We start from the raw sequence: 23,778 nt of genomic DNA on the forward strand, positions 1-23,778 counted from the left end.
CAATTTTGTCCTTTTAAATTATTTCCACCACCCTGCAAGTTAAAATTATAGTGGCATTTCCATGGTAGTGAACTATCCTTTTGAATGTCATTTATTGTTCATGACTGGAAATTAATAAATCTTAATTTTTAGAGCTTTGTATATTAGGCTGCAAAATGTCTAACAATGAAAATATCGAAGAACGCCTTTCTGTGTTGAAGAAAGATGCTAAAATCTTATGTGATGCATGTAACTATACTGACGCCTTAGAAAAATATGAATTGATCTACTCTATTAAACCATCAGAAAGAATTGAGAAAAGAATTGCGAAATTGAAGGTATGTTTTTTCACTAATAATATAAATTTTTCTTGATATTTTTTTACAAAATTTATTTATTTTAAACCTAGTTATTCAAAGATTTACTAGTTTTGCTTTAAATATAATTAAAAAACTCCTGTGTATAATTTAATTAAAATAAAATTATATTAAAGCAAGGTTCTTAGGTGCTGAACCTGCCATTCTAATACCCAATGGCCTGGTTCGCAGCCATGTGCATGGCGCTATGGCTTTGGCTTGAAACGGATTGTCAAAGGCAGGCCAAGGAGTTTATACAGGAATTCATACCTTGAACTTGGAATGATTATCCGGCTGTATTCCCTATGGTATGATCTTGAGGACCGTTTTCGGTGATGTGCATGGGATAAAAATCGCCCTTTTGCCTGCGTCTCCCCTCTTTAGGAGTTTTTACCCCACGCAACCTCCCGTTTTTACAACTGTTCTTTGTTGTTTGACTCCCAGGCCATCAGACGACTATACTAGGTAACTGATGGGGGGTCCAGGATATTTTTCGTAGGAGATTTTTAAGCCAATGGCAAATCGTAAGAGAAAACACGTATGCTCTGACGTCAAAATGATGGAAAAAAACTGTCTCCTAGATAGATACGGAAATCGGCCGAGATAACCATTCCGAGTTCGAGTTATGAATTCCTGGTTTATAATAATATAACAATAATTTGGGACATTTCATAAATATTTTCAACAAAATCGTAGGGACTGTAATTATTTTATATTTTTACCTGAAGGATTTTCTACGGAAGTTGTCTACCTCCGACAGTGATGAAGAAAATGAAAAGTTTGCTTTAGTGGCCAATGGCTTTTACCTTTGTAAAGAACTTTATGATAAGCTATATGGCTATCAGAAAGAGGGCTTGTGTTGGATGTGGAAACTTCATCAGATGGAGAAAGGTGGAATTCTCGCAGATGATATGGGGTATGTTCCTTCGAGTCTTCAATATTTTTCAAACTTCACTATAACTTACTAATTGATGGAGCTTTAATTAGCCCGTTATATGTATTCTTCATCTACAAGTATTTACATCATTAGCCATATGTAGTTAAAGTGAGTTAGTTTAAAGTATATTGTTTCCTTTCAGTTTAGGTAAAACTGTTCAAGTCATTGCTTTCCTCACTGCATTATTTGATGCGGATCGTATAAAATCAGTTCTTATTATAATGCCAGTATCCTTAATTCAAAATTGGGAAAAAGAAATTGAGAAATGGTAAGTTTAGTTTAGAGCATATTGAAGTTTTTATAAACAATCTATATCTAGGTTTTCTCCAAATTGAATCATCTCTAAAAAATTCAGTTTTAATAATATTAGTTAAAATATAATTTTTTACATTAATTGACATGACATTACAATGGGTTAGGCACAAGGATGAGGTTAAAAGTTTGGTTAATGAAAAAAATGTCTGAGGCCGAAACGAACTAGCTTTATTCCAGTCCATGAATAAGAGTGATGTACAATAGATCAGTGATTGAAAAAATGCCATTATTTATTTATCTTCTAAATTGGAAAAAAATAGTCTAGATAATTGGGTTACATTGTCTGGAATTGGATTTTGCACTGTCAACACTTGTGTTGTAATTTATAAAGTGTGATAATCCAATTAGTAATTTTATCATAAATTTTAAATAAAATAATAAAATTAAATATTCTTAATATTTTATATAATGTTATATATGTTAGATGAATTTCGAGGGAATAGGCTGCTCATGTTAGACAAATTGCAGGGAATAGGCTGGTCAGTTTAGATGAATTGAGGGATAGCAAGACAACCACCTCTTAAGTGTCATGTCATGTTAATTATATTTCATTTTTAAATTTGGCTTCTACAGGTCTCTAGGTATGCAATATGAAATTTACCATGATGCATCCCCGAAACAAAGAGCAAGGTCACTTTATAGAGTTCAGAAGAATGGAGGCATATTGATGACTAGTTATGGGACCTTGGTAACATCGCATGATATGTTATCGAAATGTGGTGTTAAATCTTTTTGTTGGGTAGGTAGATTTAAAGTAATTGTTGTTCCTACGTAATAGTTTTCATTTGAAATTTTTCTCAAGGATTATGTAATATTAGATGAAGCTCATAAGATTAAAAACCCCACGAAGACGACCCAAGCGGCTCATCATATACAAGCAACGCATAGATTGGCTCTCACTGGAACACCTCTTGCTAATCATTTAATGGTATTCTTAAAAATTTCATTCTTAGAAATTTTGGATTTATGATATTATTAGAATTTTTAACTACTTGATTATTTATTTAGTTATTTTAATTATTAATATTAATATATTTTCAATTTTAATGCAAGTTTTTACATTATTTATTATTGCCTGTTTTCAGATCTATTTTAATGAATTTCTGTTACATTCTAGGAATTGTGGGCCTTATTTGACTTTTGTCATCAAGGAAGTTTGTTGGGCTCAGCAAAAACTTTTAAGGAGAAGTATGATATTCCCATTACAAAAGTAAGTATTGAGAATTTAGTAGTGAATTTTAATTTATCTCAACAAGATGCTAACAACAATTATTGATCGTTTCCTTCAAACTGCCAATGGGGTAGAGGAGGGGTTAGCACCTTGAAGCAAGAGGAGTCTGGTTGGATCCCAACTTATGGCACTGGGTGAAAACTCAAAACAACACATTCCACGTTGAGTTTGCAATTTCTCTCCCCACTGGTTAAACAGGGTTTTCCCCAGAGCTCATCTGTTTCCACTTCCATAAAAACTTGTTGAGGTTAACGGTAATAGGGAGTGAAGGGAGCTGTGGGACGAATGGCTTTCCACCACCCTCCTACACATAGTAACCCGACCCCCTGTTTAAAGGTATTAAAAGTCGCTTGATGACTTGGGCCTAAGGTGGTGCCTTGGGTATTATTATATTAATGGCGCCCATATCTCCATCCATATAAGGGGCTAAAAACCTATATTCCCTCTTGCGGAATAATAATAATCCTCACTTTCATTCCAGGCTTCTAGGAATCACTCCTTTAAAATTATATTTCAACAAGTATTACTAAAGCTTCATCAATTAATACTAGTGTTCTATTGTGTTAAGTACAAACACAATAGTAGGTGATTTAAATGAATATTTTTTTAAATACTTGATTTAAATCAGACTACGTTGATTCATTTTAAAGTGACTAAAACCGATCACAATGTTTGCTAACCATGAGTTAGAAAACCCTCTCAAAGCTTGTCTATCTTTTGATGGCTTTTAAAAGGGAAATGGAATCTGTCCCCAATTTTACTGTGGTAAAATATACAATCTACACTAGAAACTAATTTATGTATCACTATTTTAGTTATGTAAAATGTGCTGCTAACAATCCCTATTCCTTTATCTGGCACAATACTATTGTCGTAAAAGCTCTGGCTACCTTTACTGTGAATCATAAATGACACTATGAATTTCTTTGTATATAGCTCCCGGTTTTTAACTTTTGACAAGGTTTTATTCAGCTATTAGGTTTTTAAATATTTTAATATCTCCAGTTTACCTTCTTTTATAAATGTTTTCTTATAAAATAATCATCTTCACACTAAAAATGAGATCATAGTAAAGGACTATGGGCGATAACGAAACCCAAGACATAGAACATAGTCTCACAGATGGCCATTGTAAGCACCAGCGCAAGGATGAGAAAGCTAGTGGTAAAACCATGGTTGCTTGTGATTTATGCTTTACTTGTTTTCACCTTCATTGCATCAGAATAAAAGAAAAAGAAGCTAAACGCTTCTACTGTTGTGCAGACTGCAAAACTAAACTCTTTAAGCCTCGTCCATGTAAATGCAAATGTACAAGTGCTAATCACACAAACAAAAATGAAGTAATCGACCTAAAGGTACAAATTGCAACCTTGAAACTTCAACTAAATAAGCAAGCTAAAAACTTTCAAACTGAGCTTGTCAAACTACAAAATACAATGGAAGAAAACCTGAAGACAAAACTTGAAGTAATACAAGAAGCATACCTTGAAAATATCCAAGTCATTGAGAGCAAAATTAGCAAGCCTCCATCATTGAATAACAATAAAAAAAAACAATACTATCTCCAAGACTAATTTCAACTCGGTTCCTAAATTATTTTCAGACGCAACAAAAAGACCTGAAATAGTAAAGGTACCAAAGACCGTATCATATCAAAGCAAATATTACCTCCGAATCCACCGAATCATCCACTCGGGCCAACATCAAACAAACAGCACAACAAATTTGGAACCATGTCTCTTGAGCAGGCGGTTACATGTAAACTTTATTCCTCCCAAGACTATGGAGACTATTTCTTGGGGAATTTTTCTGTGGACACAAATGAAACATAGTTCGGGAGTATCTACAAAACCACAGCATTGATGTTACTGGAATTCGTCTAACTAAAAAATCGCAAGACCCTGATTTGAGCTTTAAATGTTACATTCTACACACTAGCTAGAAAGACGAAGAAGTGCTAATACCAAATCTATGGCCTCAGAGAACTACCTGTCATAAACTAGCTCACTCGCAGGAAAAAATGGTTGGCAAGAACATGGACCCGGAAGCAGTCAAACTATCTAACAGCCCTACTTACCAATATTACCTCTCAAACTGTTCTGCTGACACCACTGCTGAAGAAGTTGAAGAATATCTTGAAGAAATTGGAATATCTGACTCCAAAGTAACCTTATGTAAAACCTCTATTGGCTGGAATATATCTTTCATAATTGATCTTCTTGCAAATCAAGATGATATTATTCAACTAGACAATTGGCCACCATCGCTTTGAATCCAAAAATACAGAAAACCTAAAGTTCAATCAAATACATGGACAGAACTATGACGCGAATCTGTTTCCTCCAGTAGTGCTATCGCTTTAGAAGCAACTGACCACCCAAGCAATGCTAATGCCATAAAAAAACTTCCTCAAGGACTAAAGATCGGCCACGTTAATATAAAAAGCTTGCTAACCCACCTAGACGAAGTTACATGTATAATACACGACTATGACTGACATAATGAGTATCTCTGAATCTTGGCTTACCCCGTCCCATCCGAATAGTATTCTTGAAATTAGCGGATATTCCCTTCTTCGTAAGGATCGACAAAGAAATCGCTGGGGTGGCTTCTGCATTTATGTAAAACAACTTTTAAACCTTCAGCCCTGGAGCTCAACTCTGAATACATCGTTACCCGACACCTCGCATATAGAAGTGCTCTGGTGCCAACTTACTTATCCTAAATCAAGCCCTATTCTTATTGGCGTCTGCTATTGTCCTCCAGATCTCAACATTCTATCCTTTCAAGAACTGAACATGCACCTTACTTCAATTACTGACTCCGTAAACAATGAAATTATAATTATGGGAGACTTTAACTGTATCCTCCTTGCACATCGCAAAACAAGTAATACCGAAGCTCTTTGTTCTGCCACGACTACTATAAAGCAATTAATTGTGGATATTACTCGGCCATCCTCTGGTACTTTGATTAACCACATCTATGTCAGTCATCTCCTACGAATTGTCGATAGTGGTGTCATTGCCCACGGAGTTTCTGATCACCACCTTATCTACTGCGTCAGGAAAATACACTTGCATAAACAGCCAACTACTTTCATCACGACCCGCCATCTTTCTTCTATAGAACCTACGAATTTTGTTACTACCCTACAACAAAATCTCAGGGCAATTAATAACTCGAAATCCCTGTGCTGGAACTTTCAAGCGGCTATTAGCAACACCCTTGATAAACATTAGATCTATTAGATCTATCCGCATACATATCAGACAACCTCCATGGATTGATTATGTACCTACGTAACCATCACAGTCATAGGAATAAATCAAATAGCGAAAACACTTCTATTCAAATGTACAAAAACCTTCGAAATGCAGTGACTACACACTTACGTAACTCAAAGAAGTCTTTCTTTAAGAAAAAACTCACTGAAAATAAAGGTAATATCTCTGGAACATGGAATTGTTTGCGGCACTATGTCAAAAACAAACCAAATACCCTCCCTACTGTAATCACTGATCAAAATGGAACCTCTTATTATGACGTCGTGAATATTGCCAATGCCTTTAACACCCATTTTACTGAAGCTGCCAAAAAATGTCTAAATGAACATCTACCAGCTAATTTTAATCGTGTCTCTATCAGATAGTCTACTAAGCGTAATCTTTTGACAGAAAGATTATCTTTTTCTGAAATAGACCTGCCTTCAATGGTAAAGCTATTAAAACGTATTTGCTCAAAGAAGGCCCCTGGCCCTGACCTGATTCCACCTAAAATCCTAAAGGCAAACGGCCCTGTCCTTGCACCATACTTACAAACCATTATAAATAACTTTCTCTACTTCTACTTACCCTGAAGAATGGAAATGTGGACGTGTTATCCTTATCTACAAGAGCGGGTACCCCACCAATCCAGATTACTACCGACCGATTGCAATCCCACCTTGTGCTTCTAAGACCCTGGAATGGGCTGCACATAACCAGCTAATACCGTACTTAACTACAAACAAATACTAAACCGTTTTTCAACCTGGCCACTCCACAATAACTTGTGCCGCCTTTCTACTAGAAACCATAATCTCTAGGCTATCCAATGGACACATAGTTGGTGTGGTGTTCATAGACCTTCGGAAAGCGTTCGACACTGTCGATCATTCAATCCTATTAAAAGACCTTGAACTATTGGGCTTCTCTGATGACGCTCTCACGTGATTCACTACCTATTTAAGAGGCAGAACGCAAAAGGTTGATATCGGTAACCACTCATCTACAAGCCTACCAATCAGGTATGGAGTACCTCAGGGAAGTATCCTGGGCCCCCTAGTTTTCTCAATCTATATCAACGAAGCCCATCTTGTACTCACCGAGGAGGGTCTCCTCATGTTATATGCTGATGACCAGGCAATGCTCTCTTCAAGCCCCAACTCACAGAATCTTATCGCTATTCTTGACAAAAATACCCTTAACCTGCAAAACTATTTATTTCAGCGGAAGCAGGTCTTAAATCGTTCAAAAACTTTCTTCATGTTATTTCACAAAAAAACAACCAAAGGCACTCTTCCTAACTCAAAAATCCAACCTGTGAAATCTTTTAAATATCTTGGACTGGAACTTATAGAAAATCTGACATGGGGTCAGCACATCATCAATACGTATGAAAAAGTTAATAAACGATCCTGGATCATCAGATCTCTTTGGCAAAATCTTGATCACGATGCTCTATATCTCAATTATGCAGCCCCTACTCGACTACGGGGATATACTCTACGGTGCGGCAACTGCTACAAAACTTTACAAACTTCAAATCCAACAAAACGCTATCTGTAAGTCCATTCTCGGTCAACCAAGGCGTTCCACAGTGGGGCAAACTGAGCCCAAACCTGGTCAAACTTAATATCTCAAAAACCGTTTCCTATACTAATTTCAAATTTTTGTGACACTTAATACGTGTTGGGGGACAATTAAAAAGGATAACATTGATGACCTTGAACCATGTCTTCAAGGTCATTGAAAAATCATCTCGAGAATCGTTAGATTTAGAAATTTCGTTCCAATTAGAAAGTTGTTCCTCATCATATTTTATGTCTAAATAATTTTGGTCCGAATTCATTTGATCAATTGAAAGTCGAAAAACAAGTTGGTCATCAAGTAAGTTTCTAAATCTAATGTTACTCGAGATAATTTTTCAATGACCTTGAAGAAACGGTTCAAGGTCATCGATGTTATCATTTTTAATTGCCCCCAACACGTGTTAAGTGCCACAAAAATTTTAAATTAGCACAGGAAACGGTTTTGATATTATCGCCATGGATCGTTTTTAAATTGGACACCCTTTTTAATTTCATATATCTTTTGAAAATCTGTACAAAAAATAGAAAATAGGCAAATTTTGGCAAAATTTTTAATCGATATTGTGATAAATAATGAACATTCATAAACTTAAATCAAAAATTGTTACTTAATCTACCTGAATTCATAACTAAAAGTCACATTAATTCTAAAAGGAATATATTAGATTAAGACCTTTAACGTCGTGTTCCAGAATTTACACTATTGGAACTACGTGGCTTTGTATAATAGTTTCAAAACTCTAAAATATCGATATCTACTTGGTATTGATGTTTCCAAAACTAAAGTCTGCAAAAAAAATATCTTTACCTTTTAAATCCAGCCTGAATGTATACCAAAAACTATGCCAAAACTCCTACTTAAAATTTCTAAAAAAAATCTACTACTTCTAAGGAGCCTGCTGGATAATAAAAATTTGCAGTCAAAAATCAAACACCGGTAAAGTGTGCAGTAGTTTATAAACAAATATTATAAATTAAAATAAAATTCATACACGTGATTTATTTTTTTGACTTTTGGCCAGGTTTGGGCTCAGTTTGCCTGTGCATTCCTCTGCTACCACTGCTCGTAACACTATATCGGTCCTCCCTCTCAAGCTGCGACGCGACAACCACATGGCCATCTTTATGCACCTCGTTGCAACTGCTCAAACTCCTGACTATATTACCGAAGTCTTTCGAATACCCGCTTCACGCCATACCCACTACACAAGAGGATGTCAGAACACCTTCCATGTTGAAAGTTTAAAGACTAACCTACGTACTATATCGATCAAATGCAGTGGCATAAAATGGTGGGACAATCTTCCCTTCTCTATACGTACTATGACTAATACTCGTGAATTCAAGTATGCCATCCGCGAAAATGGTGTTAACTAATTAATTTAATTTAATTTTAATTGGCATATAATGTAGGAATTAATTAATTTATTGGTTTTTTTTCTGTCCTGTTATCTACAAACTTTGTATATTTAACCGGGACCCCCTTGAAAATCAGCTTGCTAAGGGGATATCCCTTAATAAATAAATAAATGCTTTATTTAGGGTATCCCTTTAAGTCAAAAGAACATATTATTATTATTATTAATGCCATACTACCATTGCGGTAGTTTTTGATTGTTATGAAGCTTAAAACTCTGCTCTCCCATTGGCTCTATAATAGCCAGTGAGGAATCAGTTCAGCTCTAGCATTATTTGGGCTCTCTGCACATTAGGGAGTTGCAGCTAGACCACTCTTCCCATACACTAGATATAATTTATGCCAAGGCAATCGTGACAATACAGTTAGGTGGGCAATTAGTTGTGTCTTGCTAAAGTTAAATGTCGTAAAGTATACAGGGTGTTACGGGATCTCATAAATTACAGGACGTATTTAGAGGCCTGCGCCGATCTGATATGGGTCGGCGGCGGCTTACAGCGGCGTCTTCGGCGTGGCCAAAATGACCGGCGGCGGTGGCGTACGCCGGCGTTTGTATAAAATTTAGAGCTATTTTTTGTAGCGACAGTTTAAAAAACACGTGACCAGAAGGGCAAGGGTAAATACCAACTCGTACTAGTCCTTCCATGGACTAATTAATGTACTTCGCACAGGGACGCCCCGTTCCCGAATATTTGCTTCAGGCAATTGTTAAATGTGCGCTCTGGCGGCCGAGTTAGGAACTAACTAACTAATGATAACCGGGGAAGAAGGAAAAGAAGTGAGGGGAGGGAAAATAAAAATGTAGCTCAGCAGCTGGAAAACATGTGTGCGAAGTACATTAATTAGTCCATGGTCCTTCCGAGGTAGGCCACTGGCCTGACGTCAAACGACAACCAAAATTATTCGCAGTTATGCCGGGTCGAAATTCAGTTGAAGGCTCCTTACCGGATGTTTTTAAATATATTTGGCCAGTTGCCAACCCTCAGGCCTTACATCAACTTCAAAAAGTTCAATCACTTAATGGTGGGACCTATCCAAGGCGAACTACCTTTTGTCAATGGCTTGTGAATAGAATTGCTGTAGATCCCGAATATCGGTAATTTGTCTTATCAGCTGATGAGGAAAGTTTATCCCGTGACGGAATAATAGATCTGCTTAAAAGTAACCAGTGGAGTCATATAAACCCTAACGCGACTACTGTTAGAACACACCAAGAGAAATTTAGCATAAATGTCTGGTGTGGAATTGTGGGCAACCATTTAGTTTGACCTTACTTTCTTCCAGTAATAGAACTTTTTTTATATTTTGGAATACTCATGAGTGTATTTAATTAAGATTTAACTCTAAACCTTGTGTCCAACTTTATTGTAATTTATTAAGTTGTTAAGAATTTATTATTTTTATCGATTTTATTAAATCTTAATGAAATACACATGAGTATTCAGTAATATAAAAAAAAGTTCTATTACTGTTACCACCATGACAAAAATCAGTGTTTCTATTACTTTCTTCCACTTCGGTTAAATGGTAATTTAATTACTTTTCTTGCTTGTACCTTGAATGTCAAATTATTTAAAAGGTCCAATTTCATTAAGATCTTTATTTGTAACTGCTTTGACATTTTCAAAGACCTTAATCATTATTAAATTCATTAGTAGACGTAGCCCACTTCTTATGAAATCAAATAATGCACTTTTGATACTAATTTAACTAAACTTATAAAAAATTTATTGGGAACAAGGCAGAATACAGTACTTCCCTTTTAAGGTTGTTTTGTGTTTTGATGGCTAATTTGCGAGGAGGGCCTATAACTTTGAAACGAAACGCTTTAGGACCCATGTTCATTAGACAATTTCAATTCAGTAGGTCCCAAAGAATATGCCCTGTAATTTATGACATAGCCTCCCAAAGCACTGTATAAAATTAAATTCATGGTGACTGAAAACTACATTTCCTATGGTGTTTTTACCCTTTAATAGATAAAAGTTTTTTTTAGTCTCAGCGAAAAGACGCTACCGCAGGTGAAAGGCTGCAGGGTATTAAATTGGCTGAGAACTTACGTAGTCTTATAAGTGAATACTTCCTTCGAAGAACAAAAGAGGAAACTATTTGCTCCAAAGAAAACACTGACCCTGACAAGTAAACCAACTTTATATTAGAAAGTTTTGTTATTATACTGTAAATGTTTCTTTTGTACAGTATAATTTTATATTTTTCACAATTCCTTCAGAGTGAACGCCCTTCCCAAAAAGAATGAGTTCATTTTGTGGACATTTTTAACCCCTAAGCAGGTTGAAATCTATGAGGGTTTTCTGAAATCGGATGTAGTAAGAAGGGTAAGCTCAAAGTAATTATTTATAATATTTTGTTTGGAATATTTAAATAATTTTCTCAGTTGTTTAACTATAGTTATAAGTTCCCTAGTAATATTTGCGCTGGTTTTGACATTTTGATCCTTTTTCTAGGTTTTATTGGCTACAAGATCACCATTGGTTGAGCTTAATATACTGAAAAAAGTGTGTGATCATCCTAGATTATTTACAAAAAGAGTGTGTGCTGAGCTTGAAATTGGTGAAGCGGACAGGTAATGAATTAATTATTTGTTATGAAGGCCATTTTACTGATATATATGTATGCATTAGCTAGTCTAATCTTCATTATTGATTTCTGATATTTTATGTATTTTGCTGATACAAAATATTTTATTTGTGGTCGTAAAATATACTAGCACAATATACAAAGTATGCTGAACAATAGTGACAACTGTTTGAGATTCAATCCACGTGTAATATAGGGTAAGATGTCATTGATGACCTTTAAGGTGTGCTTGCTCGCTCTGTCTAGCAAAGCCAGATTTACTCTACTTTGGGCACACATTTATTTGTAGAAAGTATTTGCATATTGAAATTTTATTAGTAGTGCATGGTTGGCTAATTATAACTAGTTTTGAACGTAAAATGTGCTGAAATTATTTAGTGTTTTGAGAAAAATTGTCTATTTAAATTTAATTTGTTTACCGTTCAAAATATCCATATTTTTATATTTTCATTTTGAGTTGTTGCTTGAGTGGTGGTAATAATTTAACTCAATAAGATAAATTAATAACATTTGTTTTAATTTCAGTGAAAACCTTGACGAAGCAACTGCAGATAAACCATCAATTGATGTTGATCCCACTTTGCTTAAGAGAGAGTCCGGAAAAATGGAAACCCTCATTTTGTTGCTTGAAAACTTGAAAATGGAAGGACATAGAACCCTAGTGTTCTCTATGTCTTTGAAAATTTTGGACATAATAGCTAAGATTTTAAATGAAAAGTAAGCTTTTTTTCATCCGAAAAATTTATTAATAGTTTCTATAAAATTAAATTAAATGATTAAAAAGTAAAAATAAATGTTTGTCTTAAGTCACAAGATGCAGCTTTATTAGTATATTATTGGCATGCGCGCTATAAAATGCTATATTTCTCGCGACTGTAGTGCTCTGTAAGAGATTGTGACAAAGAGCCACATTAAAACAAGAAGTCCACATTATTTAAAAGAAAAACTATTGTAGCAATGTTTTTTTTTATATTTACCATGTTTGACTTTATTTTACATAAATTTTATAGTTATTAATACTACAAAAAAGGTTGAGAATCTGAAAGAGGAAGGTTTGACTCAAGACTGAAATGGGGCCCTAGTTTTTTCCTATTGCTTTTATTGAGAAATTTCGGTTTTTGGTTCAGTAGATCGTAAGTCTTTCATATTGTAGGGTGACAAATTAGTAACGAATCATATGGCTTGAAGCATTTTCCATTTGACTGTTCTTGAGCATTTAGTATTTCCCAATCAACATTTCATGTTCTGTCATTTCCATGCACAAATATGCTTGTGTGGTAAATTTACTGCTTTTGAGTGATCTGAGATTGCTTAAAGCCGATGTGCCCATTTTGACTGATCAATGGATCGCAAATTGCTTTTGGAGCAATTTTGTGGGTTCCAACGTGCTAGATTCATATTTTCAGCTTTGGGATGAAGTGCTCAAATCTTAGAAACATTTAAATTTAGCTCTTAATTGGGGTTAGATCGAATAAGTGAGAGATTCAGATCAAATCTTGAGCAGTCAAATGAAAAACACTTACTTTGAAATAAATTGTGTTACTGTATAGCTACTTTCTGACTTATGCATTTTATTATTATTATTATTATTAATGTACTTATTGAACTTAGTTGATTTAATGAATCTTCATAAATGACGCTGTATTGATATGTATTTAATGTTCTCTTAGACCTCGAATCTAATAAATCTACGGTTATCCCTTCATCTATACCAATATTCACTGTTGTAATCTTTATCTTTTTTATCTAGAAATTGGGAAGTCATGAGACTGGATGGATCTATTAAGAAAATGGATGAACGGCATGAAAGAATTGCTGAATTTCAAAGAAACGAAAAATACTCAGTTTTCTTATTGACAACACAAGTTTGTAGTTATTTTCCTAGTATATTAGAATTATATCATAAATAATAAATTTGATAAAGTGGGGTAGCTATGGAATTTCATATAATCTCATCTAACCTCAAATTTTTCTTATTATTTCTATTGATATTCATGTAACTTAATTACATTGTGTTACATTATTGGGGGTGAATTTTGAAAATTTTAAGTTCCCCTCTCATTCCATTTGAAATTGACCTTTTCATGTCACCAATTAGAAATGGTGGTCTCTATACATTTAATTTTGGGAACTGCATGGTTTTTAGCAGTCCTGATTATGTAAAATATGATAAATCATTTATCTTGTTTAAAAAATTTAAAATTATGAAATCTGAAGTGTAACATTTTGTGCTCTATTGCAAAAACATTTTTTGTAACCTAATATTTTGCTTATAACTGTTATTTAGGCGTTAACATGCTATGTAATCATAATCATTATTAATAATGAAATCTTTAAATCAATTTTGACATGAAATGACCTTGATACAACTTTAAACAAATATTCTACAAATTTTTATCACCTCCAACGATAGATAATGATTCCCATTAATGACCCCTAACATAAATTTTCTATCCATTTTTGTCTTCCCCCTATTCTCAATGACGTTTCGCGTGAAGTGGGGTGGCGAAGTGGTTAGCACTTATGTCAGGTTTGATCCCAGCTTGTGGCACTTAGTGAAAACTCTGATTTACTATTTCTGCATTCGGTTTTTAATTTATCTCCCTATTGGATAAAGGGGTTTTCCAATGAGTTCTTCAGTTTCCTCTTCCAATAAAAACTTGTTGAGGATAATGCTAGTAAGTTTATGGAGCTGTTGGCTCCAGTGTCGCGAAGGCCTTGCCACCACCCTCCTGCGCACTGTAACCCAGCAACCTAGGTAGTGCCTTGGGTATTAGCGTAGCTGATTATTATTATTACCTTCCAGTGCTGACAACTTGCTTTGTCTTTTAGCATTCTGCACTAATAGTTTAATTTCTTGTGTAATACAGTTTGAAATTGTTATTAGCAAATACTTAACAATATGTGAAATTAAAATTTTACTGTGCGGAAAAAGTACACTAATATGACTGCACAAAATAGAATTTACTCTCTCATTATAACAAAACTATGTATGATTTCATGATATGGGCTTTTTTCTTATTGGTTTCTATTTTAATTTATCTCTGGTTTTCAGGTTGGAGGTGTTGGTTTAACAATAACTGGAGCCGATAGAGTTGTTATCTATGATCCAAGTTGGAATCCAGCCACCGACTCTCAAGCAGTGGATCGAGTTTACAGGATTGGACAAAAACGTGATGTTGTAGTTTATCGTTTAATAACTTGCGGTACTATTGAGGAAAAAATATACAGACGCCAAATCTTTAAGGATTCGGTAACTAAGCAAGTAACTCACAAAGGAACTGATAAAGTAAAAGATGCTCACAGGTAAAAAGATGTGTTAGTTTTAAAGGTTAGGTTACTGAGTATGTATGAGTCATCCATTTAGGAGGACCACTATGGTGATCTACCTAAGCTCCTCTTTGAATAGAAACCCTCAATTTTTTCAGTTTTAGAGGGCAATAGGGCTGTTGCTTAGCTGTCATGGAAAAGTTTAATTGGCTTAACTTTTGTGATGTGCAAGTTTAATAAATGTTGACTTTAGTTAATTTGCTCATTTAATTAATCATAAATAGGTCTATTCAAATATTTTCAATCCCTTAATACCACACACAGGTTTTCTGTAGTTTTGCTTCGGGATCCTATTGAACTCGTACACTCAGTAACCTAATTAATTTCTTGTTTACACATAAGAAGTGCATGATTTCATATAGGAAAATTTAGCTCTAGTGTGTAAAATTTTCGTTTTGAAAACGAAAACATTTGAGAGAGTTGGTCGTTTTAGGTCTATCGAAATCTGGCAGCCTTGCTTCCTTCCGGCCTGTATCTCCATACCGAAAATGGCCGAGGATTACGCCGCCGAAAATATTTTACAAACTGATCGGCGGCATTTGAATTTTTGCTCTACACGTAATGGTTCTCGAGATAATTTTAGTATGACCTTGAAGACAACGGTTCAAGGTCATACAATTTTCCAAATATTAAAATATCCTACCATGATGCGATTGTCTAGCAAATTTCGATAATGTAGCACGACTTGTTTTGGAGTTATTAGCACTGTCTTGTAATTTTCCCTTTTACAACATTTGTGATTTTGGTAAAATTTTTCTCGACTTACTATTGGTCGATTCCGATCATGTTCACGCTATGTAGGCATAAAACGTGACGGGGAACACTTTTTTAATTGAAACCAACTTTCTAACACTTACGGTTCTCGAGATAGTTTTTGGATGACCTTGAAGACATGGTTCAAGGTCATCGAGGTTATCATTCTTCTTTGGGCCCTGCACGTGCTACGTAACATAAAAATTTCAAATTCCTAGAGAAAACTGTTTCTGAGATATTCGCCCTGGATCGTTTTTTAGTGGACACCATGTATAAAAAAATCTTGTCTATGGTTTCCCCTGTTTTACAATTTTTCCCAACAATTATTATAGGTACTTCACCAAAAGTGAATTGAGAGAACTATTTGTTTTTGATGATCCAAAATATTCGAAGACTCAAGTTCAGATTGAAAAACTTCACGCCAATGCCAGAAAAACCACACCTAAACTTGATCGGCATATTGAATTTTTAATGTCAATGGTACCTGACCACATTTTTGGTATTAGTGATCATGACTTAATGTTCAGGAAAGATTTGAAACATGAAGACTCTGATTTCACTGAAAAGGAATTTGTTGAAGAAGAATACATCAAAAGAAAGGTACTGATAACTCACGATAAGTCAATAGATTGATAGAATAGTTTAAACTTTTTTCATTATTTCGCAGAGGGGTGTTAGATAGAAAATGTTTATCAAAAGCTATTCCTTACTTAATTCTAGAAGCTACAAACACGCTGTACACAAGTTACCCTAAATATTATTTTCAGGTATTCCAATATTATTTATAGGTAGACCAATTGGGGTCTGTAAGTGTTAAATGTCTTAAAATAAGTGTACCAATGTGTGTGCAATTTATGCGTTGCTCTCAGCTTAGCTGTATGTAAGCAATGCATGGACTACTTTTAAATGAATTTATTTCAAACTTTTTGTGAGCTTTTGATCTACAGGTCTTTGTCATACTGCCAATGGTATCCTCCATTAAATATAAATTATAATTCTTAATAATTTTCCATGGATCCAAAAAGCAATTTTAATATTTAAACAGCACTATTGACTTGATCCAAAAGTCAAAGACCAACGTTAAAGGGGATCTAAAGTTCGGTGGCAAAATAAAGAAAATTGAGCATGCTTTTCTCCCCCCCCCCCCCAACCCCTCACTCGGCCTTGGCAAGTTGGCAGAGTAAACCGTAAATTTCGCACTTTACTGACATTTTGCCACCGAACTTTGGAGCCCCTTTAAGTTGTATCTTGTACTTAAAATTGTAAAATAATTATCAGAGGAACTTTGTTTTTTACTGGGAATAATGCCAATTTAAGGTACATTTATTGTGATATATCGTTTAATTCTGAATTTTTTAGGTTGAAATGGCTCAGTCACAAATTTTAATGGAATCCAAAATTAATGAAAATATGGCTAAACAAACTGGCAAATATGAAACTCAATACCTTTCAAAAAGTAAATCACAATGGTTTGCTAGTGACAAAACTAATATCCCCAATGGTATGTATTTCGCAAATATCGGTTTGTCCTAATTTAGTAGTGAGCACTTGACAAATTTTACTTCTTTTACATAAATATTAAGGAAAGATTTAAACTATTCCAACTCTGGAGTATTAGAGTAAAAGTGTTTATTTTTCAGGCACAGAGATTACAAGATCCATTTCTTCAAATAAGGATTTAGATACTTGCAATTTAAGTCCTATTGCACAGATGGAAAAAGATTTCGAGAAACTTGATTTTAAAGATTCAAAATATGGAACTGGTAGCAACGAGGTAACTATTTAGTTTGGTGTTGATAAAGTTGAAAGGGTTGAGTGGTTTTTTCTTCAATGAAATCAGGCCAAACCTGCATTTTATAATTGGTATTTGTAATTTTAAAGTACCTACAGAAGACGGAAATTTGTCCATGATAAAGATACACTTTTCATCTTTTTGGTCCAAATTAATTTCATGTTTTATGACTAAAAAAAAGGTGAAAAAATTGATATTTTAAGTTAGAAAATAAAGTTGTATAACTACATCTAAGATTAGTAGGTCCGATAGTCTCATAGTCTTGACGATAATACTAAATTACCAAGTGTGGATTGTTCACTAAATTAATTGGTCAAGATGTTTTCTTGGCTTTCATCCTGGTCTTTCGTGAGGTATTTTTTATTGCACTTCTAATTGTAGCTGTCTCTATTTTTTGAATATGCATTATACCAAACTATGAATCTGTTATTAAATGTCATCAGGTAATATATAGTTTGAGTTGTTTGCCCTACCAAAGTAATCTCCTAAACTTAAATATAAATTAATTTTAACATAAATTTTCCCATCTTTCTTAAGTGAAATATTAGGGGTGTGATTGCTTATTCCTCCCTTACCAAAAAATAAGCTGGTGTGTTACTAGGTTAGAACCAATTACCCCCCCCCCATCTTATTTTTACCACCTTATAACCTAGTTTTAACCTTGCATTTGTCTCATGCCACAGGTCAATACCACCTTAAACTTAGGTTATATACTATGTTCAAACCATGTTACATAATTACTTCTGTTCCCTTATATTAGGTTAGTACTATTTAAAAACCATGTGAATACCATTTTGGAAACCAGGTTATTGCTATTTAAAAACCATGTGCACACCATTTTGGAAACCAGGTTATTACTATTTTAAAATCAAGTTAATACCATCTTGAAAACTAGGTTATTACTGTATAAAAACCAGGTTACCACCATCTTGAAAACTAGGTTATTACTATTAATAAACAAGATAGCTATCATTTTCCCTAAGCATTGGAGATCTGTTTCAAATTCTTTACAATTTTTGTTCAAGTAGGTTTTCCACTGTAAGTTAAGGAAAGACACTTTCAACTAAAATCTATATTAAATGTGGAAAATCTTAAATTCTTCTTAGCAACAGGTGCTAAAATAGTGGGAAGAATTTCCTTTTGGTAAACTTTTATTGGGTCAAAACCATTTAACTAAAATGTAGTTACGAACAGTTTTTGGAGCACCTTGAAGGTCTCTTGAAGAGTGTTAGTCTAATATACTCCGGTTTGGGGAAACTGACCCAAATATTAAAAGTTTTTAGCATTTATAAGATTTTTTTACAGGCATTTATAATTAAGCTAATATCAGGAAACTATATAGGTATATACACTTGGAATGTCTAAGGAAGATTTTTACGGCCGTGATGAAGCTCGTAGAAATGGGCGTGTCTTAAAGTGGGAAAACTCACGAGGAAATCTCTCGCCTTGCTATCCTAATTAGACAAAAACTCTTCATTAAGCCTAGTCATGGTTATTATATTATTAGCTTACCTGATCACTACAATTCTTTCGCAAAGAACATTATAATTACTTCAAAATATTAAGTACGATCTCAAATTGAGGTTTTTAAATTGTTTTATGAGCCTTTTTTTGCGCGGGAAGATCGCCTATTTATTACCATGATGGCGCATTCTTTTCACGTCTAACCTCTGGCCAATGAATTTGAAATGTTGTGTTACGTCTAACACTTGACGTAGTTAAGCCCTGCCTTTTTCTCGATGCGCTTTCGTATCACCCTCCCAATGGAACCTTAGACATTCCAAGTGTATACCTCTATAGTTTCCTGGTAATATCATATACTTTGTAAATGACCCAAATAATATTTTTATGATACAGACAAAAGGCAGAATAGTTGAATCTTGTGTATCAAAGTTAAAAGCCGTGCCCTCCACTAAAGATGCAAACAAGAAGCAGCCAGATATAACTAGTCGGGAGTTAAATACAAGGTACAAATTATTTGTAAATTAATAAAAGTTGTTCAACTTTTCATAATGAGTCATTGTGGAGTAGGTTTTTATTTAATTATTTCTGAAGAAATTAACTAATACACACTACCATTAACAAATTACAAAAAGTATCATTAGTGTGTCACTAAAAACAACACTAACTGCTAGATAAATCGAATTAATCATAGTGATATGGCCTTTAACTTGTTTTATGTACTTAATTTGTTAGGTTTCTAGAATAATTTTTCCTTCTTTAACACTGTTAATCATTATCTTATATTTTTCAGTACTTTAATTGATTGTAGTGATGATGAACTAGAAGTTGAATTCAAATATGAATTTGATGATGTTGTGGAAGATTCTTATATTGAATCTCAAAATGCTTCACCTGCATCTCTCTCTAGTATGTATTTTTAAGTAAGATTAACCTACTGCTATAAATTTAAAAATCTTAGTTCTAATTAGATTTATAATAATTATATTCAATGTAGTAATAAAATAAAATAAGGGAAGATATTGCAGGCTTACAAGCTAGAGAGCCATAATGATAACCAGCTTATATTCCTATCCAAAAATCTGCGATCCAGTGTTAAACTTGCCTTCCCCAAATCTTTTTTTTTAATGCAATTTTGAAAAGCAAAAGTGGATTTCTGGAAGCAATAGCTATTTGAAACGTCTTTTGCTTTTCTTGGCCATCCATAATATAATACACCGAAATCACAGCAATAGATTTTAATGTTAGTTTTCATATTTCCTGCCAGCGGAGAAAGGTGCTGCTGACCAGAAAATTTACTGTGTAGTCCTACATTCTCTTTGGTTCTAGCACAGGTTTGGGAGGGTGCTCATGTTTATCCCTTCACGAGGCCTCATTTCGTTGTGTATATTGCTACTCTTAAAATAATTGAGTTAAACTGTTTAATTTTGGAAGGATGCTGTAGTTAGTCGTTCCACTTTTAAAGCAGGCATTGTCAAAAAGTATATCTAACCTGAATGTAAAGAAATAAGCCTTTACAAATTTAGCCCATAACTGGCATTTGAATATCTAGGAGAACTCGATCCCAATCATATTTGGGAATCTTCCCAGCTTAATTTTTAGAGCTTGTGTGGGAAACTTGTAAAATGAAACACCACTGCCCATTTGTATCAACCTATAGGAAACAAAATCTGAATAGGTAAAATTGAATATAATGAAATCATTCTACTGCTTAAAATTTTCTATTCTAATACTCGTACTCCATTTCTTGTAGCCTAGTATACAGGGTGTCCACTAAAAAATGAACCAGGGCGAATATCTCAAAATCTGTTTTAGGTACGATTTTGAAATTTTCCAGTTGTATTCAAGATGTAGGGGGAAACCTACTGTGAAAATGTCAATGACCTTGAACCATGTCTTCAAGGTCATCCAAAAACTAACTCGAGAACCGTAAATGTTAGAAAGTTTGTTCCAATTAGAAAAGTGTTCCACGTCACATTGTAGGTCTAATGTAATTTTTATGTTGAAGAACTAGATACGAAATTTCGTAATATTTAACTCAAGCAGGGTGACCATTCTTCCTTTATTTTATAATTTTTCCTATGTTTCATTGCTTTCCTTTATTTTCCTATAATTTAATCACTTTTCCTATATTTTCCTATAATTAGATATTATTTTGTAATTCGTGCGGTTTTTTCGAATTTCCCGCGTACCTAGTTCGCTTTTCGTAATACAGATGGCGCTCAATGTAATAAATCCCTTTGATAAAATGTAAACTGCTTCTCCAAAGAGCTGCACTGAACGGAATTAAGAATATCGTCGTTTGCTTAAATGAAGTTCCTTTTAAATTAAAACAAATTTAAATTTTATTTATGCAAATTTTCCTTATACTCCTATATTATCTAAGAAAATACTCCTATATTCTCCTATAAATCGCCTGTTGAATTTCCTATATTCCTATAAATTTTTTGGGGTTTTGAGTGGTCATCCTGCTCAAGAGCAGAGGCATAACACTATGGAATAAGCTTCCTTCATTTATACAAGAGATCAAGGGAACTAATTTGTTTAAAAAACAATTAACGCAACTATCACAAATTGATTGTGTGTATACTTTGTAAAACATTTAATTTAATAATGTATAAAAGTAAATGTAAAATAGTTCTGGACCCCCTTGGAAATCAGTTCGCTGAAGGGGATATCCAAAATAAAGACTTTATAAATAATAATTATTATTATTATTATTAATTAGCTTTTATTCGATCGAATTTGACCAAAAGGAAGTCGAGGAACTGTTTTTCAAAATCACAAAGGTTGTTAAAATGAAAATTGAAAGAAAACACACATAACTCGAAACCAATTCGTGTTACATCGAAATTTGCTAGACAAACTCATTATGGTGGGAGTTTTTCAAGTTTGTAAAATTGGATGACCTTAAAGACGTGGTTTAAGCTGATTCAGTTTCAAGTTATTTCTCAAGGGCATTTTTGAATATCTTTGAAGACATGGTTCAAAACTACTTAGACGAGAAAGTGGTGATTAGCAAATTTCCTATTGAAATCTAGTTTCTAAACCCAATGGATCGCGAGATGTTTTCACACCTTAAACAACGTCTTCAAGGTCATCCAATTTTACAAACTTGAAAAACTCCCACCATAATGAGTTTGTCTAGCAAATTTCGATGTAACACTAATTGGTTTAGAGTTGTGCATTTTCTTTCAATTTTCATTTTAACGACCTTTGTGATTTTGAAAAACAGTTCCTCGACTTCCTTTTGGTAAAATTCGATCGAATCAAAGCTAATTAGACCTACAATGTGACGTGGAACACTTTTCTAATTGGAACCAACTTTCTAACACTTACGGTTCTCGCGTTAGTTTTTGGATGACCTTGAAGACATGGTTCAAGGTCATGGAAATTTTTAAATTAAAGACCCTCAATCCTGATGAGGATGTGTAGCAAATTTCAGTACTCTAACACGAGTATCTTTAGAGTTATTAGCTCCCGAACCTCGCTTTCAACACGTTATCAACTTAACAACCTTCTTGTTTTTCATCTAGCATTTCTCGGCTTCCTATTGGTCAAATCCGATCAGGTTAAAGCTATTTGTATTTAAAAAGTCACGTGGAACATTTTTCTAATTGGAACCAACTTTGTTAGTTAGTTTTGGATGACCTTCAAGACATGGTTCAAGGTCATCGACATTTTCGCAGTAGGTTCCCTTACCAAAAAATAAGTTGGCTAAAAACCACTTAGGACAACTTGTATTTCAACTTGGTTTTCAGTTTGTATTTGGGACAAATGCCTACTTAAAAATAACTTAAATCCTCTTTATTAATCAACTTATTTCCAACTAAACCAGAATCAACATTTACATTTAACTACTTAAAAGCAACTTAAATCCTACTAGGGAAACATCTAAAAACCAACTTAAAAATATTATGTAATTTCCTGACTACTAAAAACCAACTAATTATAAACTTGGCAAAAGCAGTATTTTCCTACCAACTGAATAACAACTTATTACCCCTTTAATAGTAACTTGAAATATGCTGACAACTTGAGCCTACTTAATACCAACTCAATATCAACTAATAATGTGTATACAAACTAAATACATATTGAAATCCAACTTATTTTTTGGTAAGGGTTTCCCCCTACATCTTGTATACGACTTGGAATATTTCAAAAGCGTACCTAAAACAGATTTTGAGATATTCGCCCTGGTTCATTTTTTAGTGGACACCCTGTATAGTTAACTACTTGTTCAATAAAGTACTTGTAGCATCCTGCTTGTACCCATTAATAAAGGTTTTGTAAAAAAAGTTTTGCTATAACAATAAGATGCCAAGTTTTTACTCACTTTGTTTTTGTGCTTTAAATCAAAATTGACATGTTTCATTAAAAATGTTTAATTTCGTAACTTTAATAGGTTCATTATCTAATAAGAGGCAAAGTCAGTGTGAAATTGCAGTACCTACTACGGATAACTAATCAGATGTTGAAATGTTTTAAAGTTTTAGTGTATAAATTTTATGTACATTTATTAGTTTTAAAATAAAATTACTTTCAAGCTTTCAATATTTTACAATTTTCTTCCATAAATATACTGTTTTGTCTTCAAAATACATGATAAAATTTCAAGTTTTCAACATTATGTATTGCGGCTTAATAAATTTTAGTGTATTTCTTTATTAATTTGCCAAATAAGTGTCATTTCCTACCCTGCACGGTCGGTGTCGAAAAGTTTCATTTCTAAACTTTGAACCAATTGAATCAGG

At 33.8% G+C, this 23,778-nt stretch overlaps 1 protein-coding gene across 1 annotated transcript; it reads left to right on the forward strand.

The window, feature by feature from the left end:
• The first annotated feature begins 131 nt into the window (after positions 1-131).
• On the forward strand, positions 132-23,578 carry LOC149966765 (DNA excision repair protein ERCC-6-like). The gene is made up of 18 exons (XM_090154275.1): positions 132-317; positions 1,064-1,251; positions 1,415-1,540; positions 2,161-2,326; positions 2,390-2,515; positions 2,705-2,797; positions 11,084-11,226; positions 11,318-11,423; positions 11,553-11,671; positions 12,211-12,402; positions 13,436-13,550; positions 14,741-14,991; positions 16,101-16,368; positions 17,128-17,269; positions 17,409-17,542; positions 19,418-19,527; positions 19,815-19,930; positions 23,430-23,578. The coding sequence occupies exons 1-18, from the start codon at positions 156-158 to the stop codon at positions 23,489-23,491; spliced, it is 2,619 nt and encodes an 872-aa protein (XP_090010401.1). The 5' UTR covers positions 132-155; the 3' UTR covers positions 23,492-23,578.
• Positions 23,579-23,778: the final 200 nt, after the last annotated feature.

Source organism: Leiobunum rupestre, chromosome 1 (assembly GCF_980474605.1).
Source record: "Leiobunum rupestre chromosome 1, qqLeiRupe1.1.hap1, whole genome shotgun sequence".
In the NCBI taxonomy this organism is placed as follows: Eukaryota; Metazoa; Arthropoda; class Arachnida; order Opiliones; family Sclerosomatidae; genus Leiobunum; species Leiobunum rupestre.